At 36.4% G+C, this 12,696-nt stretch overlaps 1 protein-coding gene and 1 long non-coding RNA gene across 4 annotated transcripts in view; both read right to left on the reverse strand.

Moving 5' to 3' along the window:
- The window catches only part of LOC128243320 (uncharacterized), a 31,606-nt gene extending 20,397 nt beyond the window's left edge, over nucleotides 1-11,209 (reverse strand). The window contains exons 1-10 of one of the 3 annotated variants that reach the window (XM_052961025.1): nucleotides 11,192-11,209; nucleotides 10,787-10,945; nucleotides 10,206-10,304; nucleotides 9,251-9,488; nucleotides 8,933-9,098; nucleotides 7,349-7,433; nucleotides 7,023-7,105; nucleotides 6,331-6,382; nucleotides 5,841-6,047; nucleotides 4,879-5,022 (exon numbers count right to left, since the gene is read on the reverse strand). In XM_052961025.1, the coding sequence (XP_052816985.1) occupies nucleotides 4,879-5,022; nucleotides 5,841-6,047; nucleotides 6,331-6,382; nucleotides 7,023-7,105; nucleotides 7,349-7,433; nucleotides 8,933-9,098; nucleotides 9,251-9,488; nucleotides 10,206-10,304; nucleotides 10,787-10,945; nucleotides 11,192-11,204 (1,246 nt within the window). In that variant the 5' untranslated portion in view covers nucleotides 11,205-11,209. Of the gene's footprint in view, nucleotides 1-4,878; nucleotides 5,023-5,840; nucleotides 6,048-6,330; nucleotides 6,383-7,022; nucleotides 7,106-7,348; nucleotides 7,452-8,932; nucleotides 9,099-9,250; nucleotides 9,489-10,205; nucleotides 10,305-10,786; nucleotides 10,946-11,191 lie in introns of those variants that run through there. The other 2 variants (XM_052961024.1, XM_052961026.1) reach the window with 2 other exon arrangements.
- LOC128243322 (uncharacterized) lies at nucleotides 1,547-4,860 on the reverse strand. Its single transcript, XR_008262819.1, has 3 exons — nucleotides 3,063-4,860; nucleotides 2,626-2,820; nucleotides 1,547-2,483 (listed from the first exon to the last, which is right to left on the reverse strand). It is a non-coding gene; the product is annotated as an uncharacterized LOC128243322 (long non-coding RNA).
- Nucleotides 11,210-12,696: the final 1,487 nt, after the last annotated feature.

A 12,696-nucleotide genomic window follows, 5' to 3' on the forward strand; every position in this document is an offset into this window, starting at 1 on the left:
CACATGTCATGGCACGAAGGCAGTTCATATCGAAGTCATAGAAGATATGAGTAGTTCTGCCTTCATAAACGTTTTAAGACGATTCCATGTCATACGAGGCCCTGTCAAGGAATTCCGCTCGGATCGGGGAACAAATTTCGTTGGAGCTCTTGAGGACATACAAGCAAAAGGCATCTGCGTAGAAGACGGCCAGTGAAGACACACCTACAAGACTCGAAGATTGTCTGGAAATTCAATCCCCCACATGCATCGCACATGGGTGGTGTTTCGGAGAGGCTTATTGAATCAGCAAGAAGGATTCTAGATGCAATGCTACTCAAGACTCACACTCAAAATTTGACACATGAGGTGCTTTGTACATTAATGTGTGAGGTTTCAGCAATCATTAACTCTCGCCCCATTACACCAATTACATATGATCAAGAACACCCTTATATCTTGTCTCCTGGAATGCTTCTTACACAGAAATAAGAACCGTTATCAGGCTTGAATACATCCATCAACATTAAGGACATTTATAAGTCCCAGTGGAGACATGTGCAAGTTTTATCAAACACTTTCTGGAAGCAGTGGAGGAATGGTTATCTTCAAACACTTCAAGCTCATAAGAAGTGGTCCACTGAACAGGAAGAGTAGGCGATCTTGTACTAGTAAAGGAAGTTGAGGAACACCGCAACCATTGACCTATAGGGATTATCATTAGAGCTTTCGCGAGTGAATCGGACGACAAAGTGCGTTTGCTTGAAGTGCGTATTGTGAAGAACGGAAAGTGTGTGAATTATGTGCGACCAGTTACTGAGCTGGTTCTTCTTGTAGAGTGAGATTATTAGTGATAAGGCGTAATTTGTTGTTAACATCAGTGTAAATATTTGCTATATTTCTAGAGATTGCTAGAGTGTTCGGTTGAAATAATAGTGTTTCTAAGAAAGGAAAGTGAAGTTTCTTACCAGTGAAAAATGAACCCCACCATCGGCCTCCCAGCGCCGACAGCGGAAGGGGTCATACACAATAATCATCAGTTCCAGATGTGAATAATACATGAACAAACTGAGGTTTCACCTAAATGTGTTCCATTTATCTACATCTACCTGTGACTTTGGCTTAAGCTTATAAAATGTATGTAATGATGAGCAGTAATGCATATTACTGAAGTATTATAACAATTGAATCTTATTTTGAACATGATTTATGTATAGACTTATTTCATTGATTTTAAGAAACATTGAAACTTATTTTGTGTGCTTTCTTAAAACTTAGATTGTTTCACAATTATGAAAAAATATAATAATAATAATATGTTTGTGATTCATTGATATCAATATGTTCTTAAATACCATGATATTTTAATTTATTTGTTTTGATTTTTGATACATTTGTGTGTACATTAGTAACTAGAATGTCTTGAAGTCTTTTGCTTTGTACAGAACATTTTTGAACATGTGAATTTATTCCTTTAATATCAAGTATTCTTTTCTGTAATACTTGTATGCAAATAACAGTTTTATTTAAAGTTCATTGTGTACAGTTTATAAGTGTAGAAGTTATTTTGTAACATGTACTGATAATTTCTAAACATTCAATAATACAATTTTGTGGAACTTGGTTAAAGCGACTTGAGACCATTTTTCTTTTGATGATTTTTTTAAATGTAATTAAAAGTGGCATAGGCATACCAGACGGGGAGTGTTTTGGAACTTGCATATAGTTCGATGGTTTTTGAAATTGTTATGTATTTTTTATGTGTTTAGACGTCGTTAGTTGTTAATTTGACTTTGGTATTTTTTCACGTTCTGACGGGGTTACGTCGTTGTTCCAACGTATGCTGTGTGCGCTCCGCACATCTAAACCAAATATCTAGTCCTTGAGCCCCTCATAGTGTAAGTTTCTTATATTGCCATAAGTATGGAACTTGTATAGATTGATATCTTCTAGTTTTTGTCTTGTTTACAAACTTTAAGTAGTATTTTAACGAATGTCATATGTTATTCGTAACCAATAGCTTCATACTCGTACTCTTGGTTATATTAAGGTTGTTACATTTTTGCAATTTAAGTTAAGATGCACCATCTTATTACAATGTAACTAGTTTTTATATACATTTAGTGAATAGTAATGTGGAAGACTTATTTTGATCTGTTGGTCTAGCTTATGGTTGAGCGGTTTGCTTTAAGTGATTTGTTGTTTATTTGGCAACCATTAGTTTTTTTACGAGGAACATTCCTCCGGAGTATGCTGGTTTAGTAAGATTCCCAGAACGTATTCGGTGTTTTTAAACAAAGCTTATACCCTCAAACATATTCTGGACCAAACATCTTAACATGTAATAACTAGTCTTATACATGTGTTTTGTATACTTTCAGCTTTTTACCAACATCATCATCATACGTATGAATAAACGGTTAAAACTTCGTGCGTCTTGATTCTCGGTAGCACGATAAGCATCATTGGTTGCGCCAGGCCACCGCGCCACAGCATCAATGAAACTGCTCAGATCAAAGTGCAATAACGTTAGTTTTAAAAAATTGTGGACAAATTGTTCATTACTTATTATTGGCTATATTTAATAGCAATATACAATATAAATAAAGAATTCAGTTAAAAATGAGACCATTTCTTAATGCATACCTCAACTTAGTGTCCACCACTGCTTGAACATTTAAGGCGTGGTAACCCTTCCGACACACATAGGATGCCTCGTGGGTAGTTGGGGTAGTAATTGGTATCAACGTGCAATCAATAGCACCAAGCACCCTAGGGATTCGGCTAAGCCTGTAAAATGCTGTTGCTGTGCTCCTTCTTTCTACATCTATTTCTGGGAATCTGAATGTTAAAACACTAATAAAATTGTTGATTGCGTGATTCCTTTCCTCAAATATTTTAGATTTTAAGCATGCACACAATCAAGAGAACAATTAATAATGAATGGTTACTTTTGGGACATACTTCAAAGTTGTCATAATTTAAAATTAGCTATATTATTTAACATATAATTTTGTAACAAGAACATCTGGTTTTCTTAGTACATGTACATTTGAACTGTGACTGAACAACCTCCTGCAAACCTTATGTTATCAACCCTGTTGTTAATCGCCAGCACCACGTCATGCAAGTGTCTGGACATTGACGACTTGGACACACCATGGATATCTCCAACTTCAGAAAAAAAGTCTCCTTAAGCCAGGTACCTCAATGTCAGTAAGACCTGTATTGACACAAAATGAACGATATTGACAATTTATGTGTTAATAGTGGACGCCAGTCATCAGCATATCATTTGTAATTATTTAAGGATACATTTAAAATAGATACTCATTTGAAAGGGTACTGTGAGGAAGACCCACTTAAAGGGTTGCGCTGAATGATCAATTATGTTGGTGTCACATACACACAAACGCTTCTGTATCGGCTGAATTAATTTGATTTAACTACATACGGATTCAGCAGAAAGATCATCATAATGTCCGAATTGTTATCCATATCCGAAACACTAATTTCTAAGTGTTAACAGTATAATCCTTGTTGGTATCTATTGAAGATTGTCGTCCTACACACTTCATCACTTGTCAAATCAAATACAAATGATGAATTATGTACACGCTTTAGAAATAAAACATTAATTCGGCTGCTCCTTAGCTGCGTTTCTTCTCAAAACTTGACAACCGGATACAGCTGGGTAACTAGTAACTGTATTAACCCAAAGATATAACGGAAATATTTTCAAAGCAAAAACCTTAACAACAGGTGCGTCCCGTGCGGATCTCTGAACAATATATTTGATTAAGTACTAAATATTTTCCATACGGTCATACCTTCGTTTCTGCATCTATGCCCATTCCTCGGTTGGTCTTTGGGTCGATGTCCGCTCTTATTAAATGGACCAAATCATTTATCATGGGCCTTGACAGTCGATATCGACTGATGACTTCTTGGTCCCGCAACCCGACCATGGTAAAACGTGGGTAAACAGTCGTTCAGCCGGATTTCTCCGCTGGCCGTAAAGGATGCCGTATATGGCAGCCATGTTTACGAACGCTACGTCAACGTTACGAGCACTTCATAGCACGCGTAAAGTTACGCACGAAAGTTACGATATTTTAGCTACGACAACTTTAATGAAACGCATTTACGAGGAAAACTCAAAGTTGCGATAAAAAGTTACGATATCGGTACTTACAACCTTTAATGAAACGGCCCCCTAACTCTTTAATATTGGACAGTGTGGACCGTCCTATATGGTGCCTGTGTCATCTGTTACATAATAAATCACTTCACCCATAGTCAGCTGCCATAAAGGGTGTTTTAAATGGTAAGGCCAATATAAGTTCATTGCCAAATTTCCATCCAATTTTTTTTGTTAAATGGAGGCAGGGAGCGACATTTATTTTTTATTTTTCTTCGATGACTGTTTCACTGTGTTTGTGCTCTTTCTTATTGCGCAAGGTTTATATGTTTTAGATGAACCATGAACACAATCCTACCACATTGACACTGAAGGTTTACATAAGAGCTATTCCCGGATAGTACTGGACCTATTGGCAAATACAGACTATAGTTCAACATTTTTATTTGAGTTAATAAAATCTAAGGAAAATCAGAAAAGAGTGGGGGCGAGCGGGGATGAAAATTTAGCATTTAATTTACAGTCGCCTAACATGCATTTGGGCCCCTTGCGAAGACTCTTGTATACTGTTGTGAAATGTAGGTAACAAAGCAGAGCTTTTTTCTGTTTAAACAGTGTCTTTGTGATCATACACAACTTGTTTATTTATTATTTTAGCTTCCACATTCCCCAAACTAGCATATGTTTGTTCATGGTCACTTGGCATCATGTAAATGGTCAAGTAGAAAGCAAACAGGGCACACACATATATGACAAACCTTGTGTTGTAGGGGGTGCCGCCCCATCCGGGACCTCCAGCTTCACAGTGTGTTGATACAGCGCGCCCTCTGTGGATAGGTTACGGTTCTTCTTCACAGCAGACTTTTTAAAACAACTGGTACCCTGTTCAGACTCTGTTGAACCTAATGTTTTGAAAAATAATCAATGATAACGGCCCTTATATGTCTGTAGAAGAGCCATGAAACAGTCCTTAAATGTCTGCAAGAGAGGCATGAAGTGGCCCCTTTTATGGCCCCTATTTGTCTATAAAAGAGGTATGAAACAGTCTTAACATGTCTGTAAAAATGGCCATTTTCATTGTCTGTAAATGTGGCCCCTTTCATGGCCCCTATGTCTCTAAAATAGCCATGAATAAGTTCCTTTTTTGTCTGTATGAGAGGCATGAAGTGCCCCTTTCATGGCCCCTATGTCTGTCAAAGTAGCCCCTTTCATGGCTTATATGTCTTGAAAAGAGGCATGAATCAATTCCTGTTTGTCTGTAAAGGAGGCATGAAACGGCAGCTACATGTCCATAATAGAGGCATCAGTACAGCAATATTTGAAAATTTAAGTGCCATTTCTGCAATAGTATTCCGTGAGAAAATATGAGAGTTATTATACCTTTTCATACTGTAAGTAATTTTTGCCTATCGCCTAAATCAATATAATAATGGGTAAAATAATTATCTGAGATGTTCCCATACAAGCTGTCACCAATTTCAGTAAACAAAGTAGTAGGAAATATGTGGAAGAGCTTTGTAGCTAATTAGAGAACAGATTTCAAGTCAGGGCAGTATTTCTAGTGTGTCTGTGAACAGCAACCATAGTTATTATTTTTTAAGTTATCAAAAATATCATGCCCGCAATATTCATTACACAAGCTTATTTGTCTTTTTATTGACTAAAAAAATATATTTATCAATCTGATCTAGTTAAGACAATTTAAAATCCAAGTACATACAAGTGCTTGTAGTCTTTCTCCGCTTCTTCTTAGGTGGCAGAGGTGGATCCCCCTCGGTCATGTGGTAATACTTGATGTGGTAGTCTAGCAGGTGTGCCTTGCGGAAACTCTTGTTACAACCCTCAAAGTGACACTTGTATGGGTTATGGTCCTGTTCCACTACGAACGCTTTTGGAGGCAGGATGGCTGGACCACTCTTGCCGACACCTGAATCATGGATTGTTATGATTGTGTGGATTTAGGGGCTTTACCTTTGATTTTTGCTGATGTAGAGTTGAGTTGAAGACAATGCAAGAATAGTTCATCCCTGATAGAGAGAACACGAAAGGTAATAGCATAAACTGTCAATGATCTACATTTCAAATAAGAATACATGCACATGTAGTGAAGCTTAACTTCTAATTGTGTATTCAGTGCAATTAAGAATAGGTAAAATAATTTGCAGATATGGTATGTGGTACAGAACAGATGAAAATTAAACAGTACTAACCAGCCACACTGATATCACCACCAGCCAATGCAGGGTCTGCCTGGTCCTCTCTCTGCAGAAATTATGTCAATTAGTTGGACTCAACATTATAAAGCATCAGAAAAACAATTCTAGCATATTTTCATTTACCATCATAAGGGCTGAAAGGGAGTGTCAATGTTGCAGTCGAGTGTTTTAATTTTGTGTCACCAGTTTCCATGAGAGTCCTCCCCTTTGAAATAATTTGGACATGAATGATGGTTGAAATTTTTGACTAAAGTTAATCTAAGAGTGTTGTTTGCATATAACAGCGTTTCCAAGTGAAATTAAATAAAACAGCAAATGAAATGTTGTCACTTTCACCCCGGCCTCTAAATGAGTAATCATTATCATCTGCATATTGTTACAAGAATCCTACTAAGCCATTAGAGGCCATTTTATCATCAAATATCGTAAGATCATAAATTTCAGTTGGAAAGGATGTCTATTGTATAAAATGCAATTTTAAGTTTTATTTGCAAATTCAAAAAAAAAGATCATTAAATATCACTAATACTCTGGAATATCAGTTCGATGAAGGGAACGTATGAGAGGTATGTTGATATAACAAGGCTTAGTTACTAGAAGCCCCCTTTGTGGCTGCTAATGATCAATACTTATAATTCTGATACAGCTTTTACCATAAATATTTCATCATCAGGCAGTGAACCCACCTTACTTCCCCCCGGCATGGAGCGAACATTAATGGGCTGTACCAGCTTCTTAAATCCGTCATAGAAGATCACCTCATATGAACCTGCAGATTTAAGTTGAGTATAGTACTGTTGTTTCCAAGAAAGCAAAAATAAAGTATTTTATTTTAAAAGGCAAATACAACCATCTTCGAAATATATTCGAAATATATTTCTGGTAATAACCTACCTTATAGACAAGAAATTAATTTTAACTTTACAGCACAGAATTGTAATATATGGTACACTCCTCATGTTTGACTGCCATCTCTTTAACACCAGCTGACAGAAAATAGCATTGTACTCACCACTGGGCAGTATATTAGTGATTTTTGCTGGGTACATTTTACAGTCAGTCCATTTTGCGTATACCTGGTCACCAATCATATGGTCCTGAAGGAACACAGGAAACTATGAAAAAATAAACCAGGGAAACATGTTCTATACCCATGTGCCAATACTATATACAGCTAACTGACCTACACATGCCATCATTCATGCTACATTATAGGCTCACATAATATGGTGATTTCATAAGAGCCCCCCAGAGCAAATGTAAAACAAGGAGAAAAACTCAAAAATTAGCCGGAGTTATGGGCCTACTGTTTATGTATATATTTTGTCACTGTCAACAAGTGAAACAAGTTACAGTAGAATATCTTGACCACATATTGAATTATGGCCAAGGATTAAGTCTATTCAAACATCCACCCTCTGACAATACCAAGGATGAGATAAAAAGGGTTTCATTTCAATTACTTTCATGCATATATACATGATAAGACAAAACATATCAATATGTAATAATTATTGTCTAGATTAAAACCTGCGCCATTTGGTTTTAATTAAAACCGTTGCCATCTGATCTGGATTAAAACTGGCAACAGTTGGTCTGGAATTACACCAACTACAGCGATTTATACATTAATGCATCTTAACGAAGCAAAACACTATAGAAAATGAATAGAAAGGTGAAAAATTTAACAGTAAGAAAAAAATGTCCAAAGGTAATAAAAAAGGGGGGAAAATTGGGATATGTTAGTTAACTTGAAACAACCAAAAAAATGGATACGCATAAAAAAAATTCACTGTAATAAATCTAGAACCATATGCTGTTGTTTTTTGTAATATTGTGAAAAGCTTCTTTTAAATAAAGATTTTTGACAGGGAATCAGAGAAATGTGATAAGCATTTTATTTGCTTATCGAGGCACACATTAGAATTGATTGTTAACAAAATTCTTCCTTACAAGTGATAAGCCCCTACATGATGTCTGATTTTAGTACTGAAATGTTAATTTATAACCTCCCAACACAAGAAGATTAAATTAAATACCGAGCCACAGAGTAAGTACATGTCTTTACCTGAAGAATATTGATTTTGCTACTGCGAATGATTTTGCATGCTGTAAGTTACATGTGCATGCAACAGCCGAGTTACACCATATCCAGAGATCATGCTTTACACTACCCATTAGAACACATTTTATAAATCACAAAAAAAGACAACCAGATTTTATTCTGCTATGTGATACAACTCACAGAGATAATAGCTCTCAAAACAACTATGACTGAGGTCTAAAAACTTCTGAAATTCACCTAAACTTAAACAACATTTACTGTCACTGAAATAAGGCTTTTGCATGTACAAGCCCTGATTTTAACACTAGTGCTTGGCATCAAATTTCTGAACAATCCCTATTTTATCAAATTCGAAATGGGAGCAAACCCAGAAAGCATTTTACCCTAAAGGGCTTGCTTCCAAATTTTGACCAGTCTATTTAATCAAATAACAATGAAATACCCTGTTGAAGATAAAGATGATAAAGACTAGTCAGCGACATAAAATCATGACCTCTAATAGACTCAACAAGAATGTAACCACAAGCCTACCGTTTTGACTCTTTTTGACTTCTCCTTCCTCTTTGAATGCCTTATCAGCGGTCTGATGCGGTCAGAGTTCATGGTGATCCACTCATCGTAGCGCTGATTCCAGCCATCATAGTGGACAAGAACCTTGGCATCCCCTTCATTCACGGCCCGTATTTTTGCAGGAAACCTAGAGAAAATTATCAGAAAAGTAACTATCTTATGGTCGCAACTCAAGAATGACCAGTAAATCTTAATAGTAGTTATGTACATAAAAACTTGGAAGTAAAATGTCATCTTTAATTGTCAAAATTAAAAGCAGCCTGTTGTGTTCTTTCTAACCATTGATGCAGGTAGTCCATAGCCTCAATCTTCTCTCCCTTCCTACACTGCAGGCCCTGGCGCTGGGGAACCTTCTTTGAACCCTCGTTTTTCACAGAGCCTGATGACGTAGACGCAGCATCAAACTCTATCTGCCTAGTAGGCGGGTCAGTGATCTTTGACTTGTGACTTGTTGTGCTCTTCTCTGAGCTAGACAGGTAAGCTGATTGATCGCTCTGGCTGGCTGGGGTCACACGACCTAAATAGATCATTAATATTTGCATTGAGTGTTTTGACAAAGCAGACATGCCAATTCATGTAACATAATGTGTGAGGTATTCATTACTTTAAAAGTAATGAAAACCTCACACATTATGTGAAATGAATTGGTTTGAAAAGAGATTTAAATAAATATTCTAAAGATGCTGATATTAACTTAATATATATATATACTTTTAGTCTATACACAATGAATAATATCAAACAACTTAAACAAGGCAGTCAGAACATCTTCTTTATTCCAACCCTTCGTCACTAACCCTATTGGTTTCCTTTGAAAAAAGATGAGGCAATTAAAAGGCCAAACTCCGAGGCAATTAAAAGTCCAAACTCTATCTCCACTTGGACAACCTTGTTTTCATAATGAATTTAATACCAGGATTTGACACTAAATATAGTCTGCGTGTCCTAGATGTTGGGCCAGCGCATTGGGTCAGGCCACTAGTTCATGCAAATTAAATGTTTTTTTATAATAATTGGTATTTTTCATTCAGGCTTATTAAACTTCACACAATGTTAAATATTGCTTCAACATTGCCCATTAGTTAATTGAATTTAAATATTTGTCCTTGCTGTTTGACTATGAACTTATCTTAATCTGCTGGACTCCTTGATAATGACTCAGAATCCTTAAACTTGTAAGTAGGTAATCTGATGGACGCCTGAGCAAACAAAGATAAATTTGAACAATTTATACCCGACTCAGATGGACTTTTGTCAGTTGCTGGTGTCAGAGGTTCCACCACATCTGAGCTGCTACCCTCCACTCTCATAACCTGCTCTGGAACATCCATACCTGCCAAATACATGTCACACTCAATATGTTAAAAAAATTAAACCTGTATGTTAAGTAAATCTTACTGCAAATGACCATGCTTATGATGTGAAGATCCATGTATACCTCAATTATTGCATTGCAAATAGAGGCAAGCAATAGTTACAGCACATATTTTTAGCATTGGATAAATAAATTTTAGAAAAAAATAATTAATTCAATTAAAACTGCCCTACTCATGACTGCAGAAATAAGCACAAACTGGCAAGCTCTGCACTGGTAAAATGCTTTCTGGACTTTCTCAACTTATGAATTTTATGTGGCAGGGCTTTTTAATAGAGTTTGATAGCTATAATTTATGTAAGAAGACAGACTTGTTCATCCAGAAGTCTTATTTTCTATGACTGTGACAAACTCAGTAAATAAAGCAACTAAACATTGGCTTGGTATTACTTTATTATACAAAAGATTTAAATGGAATGTTATAAAAAAAAACAGCATACTTGTTCCATCAGGAACCAATACTGATTCAGCTTCCATATTAACCTGGCCCGCCGACTTTTCAGGTGTTGCCAACCCACCCATGCTTCCTGTGCCATCAAGTTTTTCACAACCAGCTATAGTCTTGGAACCATCAAAACATTCCACCATCTCTTGTTGTACTGTGTAGATATAAATAGTGCAAAATATAGACGTTCTACAACACAATTTATATTGAAATTAAAAAAAGACATCATAATTTATAGTAGAATGTAGCCTTAACTGAATATAATGTGAACAAAGTAAAAGAACTTCAGCGTAAATACCATTTATGATTTTAACTCAATACAATACGAAATCATAACAGTATGTCAGCATTTGCATTTAACAACTTATCAGAAAATAATTCTGTAATAAATATATCTTACCATCATCCGCCATTTTGAAAGGTTACACTCCACTTTATGTAATAACTCAAACCAATGCAGCAACACAGTGACCTCCCTGGAGCCCATTAACTCTTTAATCTAGCAACATATTTAAATGGATAAACTAATCATAAAGTATGATTCCCACCCGCAATAACAAACATTAGTTAGTTATTCGCTTTGCTGTTATAAATGTTGAAGTCTCAAAATAGAACATTTAGAAAGGTCTACTGTACATGTAACCATAGGCGGTACCAGGGGGGGGGGGGCGGACCCGGCGCACGCCCCCCCTTAAAATTTTCCAATTATATGTATAAATTATAAATATCGTTCCATCATTGTAGATAGCTTTTAAGGTTATGATTTGCTCCACACAAAAAAATAGATCTCGATTTACCGTGGTTGTATCGAACATCTATTTGGCCACATTGGACTCTTACGAAACATAATTGGTCCGAGACGTTATGGAACGCTCTTATCGATTAAATTATCTATTATGACGTATTCAGTAGAATGTGTTAGCGTTTGGCTATCCTCCGTTTTTACGGCTAAACGCAGGAAGTAAAACGCCGTTCAATCGGACACATGCGTAGTTTTGTAGTGAATATCGGACGGCTGAAATACATGCGGGGAATATCGGACACAACAGTTATTTTAATAAAATATGTTCTGGTTTTATTCGACATTGTGTTGAATGTATTAACCCTGAGAAGTCAGTGAAACAGACGTTTGCTCGTCTGTTTCACTTTTCGGATCGTTCGTCATAATGACTAAATACAATGTACAGAATAGCACCCAGCAGACTACGTTCTGTGCAAACAATTGTTTTTTATTTGTCTTCACATTTCTATGACTTTGGAAGTATTTCAAAGTTTATTACTATAAGCGACTGTCTTATGCTAAACAAATCTGTTCGAAAGATTGATATGGCGGGAGTGTCAAACAGCTTTGAATCATATCAGACGCCGAGTAGCTTGTCATCTTATATGGATCCAAGCTGTTTCCATATTAATCCTGCCTTCAAAGAAATAGTCCGCTGAATTATCATGTGTTTGGTCATTAAAACTTGTTTGGTCCGTCTGAAAACTGTTAAAACAGTTGACTGAGTGTAAAACAGCTTGGATCCAGATCAGACGCCGAGTTAGTTCGTCCAAGCTGGTTAACTTTAAAATTACTATGGTCGCGATCGTTATGATAAGGGTCAACACTGTTTATAGCGGTAAGGGACAATTTACGAGAGGCAATTCATTTAAACTCATAAAAAAAAAACAATTTCCCACTATGGCGTCAATTTCTATCTGCTCGAGATGCTAATACATGCGTATCTATGAAGTAAATGGGTAATTTCGATAAAGTTTTGTTTGTAACCCTAAGCATGCCGATAGCGACCGTAGTGATGTCGTCAACCAGATTGGATCCGGATCAGACGCCGAGTAACTCGGCGTCTAATCCGGATCCAAACCGTTTAGCAATCCAGTAATATTTTCACCAAATCCGATAATATG

This window comes from Mya arenaria, chromosome 8 (genome assembly GCF_026914265.1).
Source record: "Mya arenaria isolate MELC-2E11 chromosome 8, ASM2691426v1".
NCBI lineage: Eukaryota > Metazoa > Mollusca > Bivalvia > Myida > Myidae > Mya > Mya arenaria.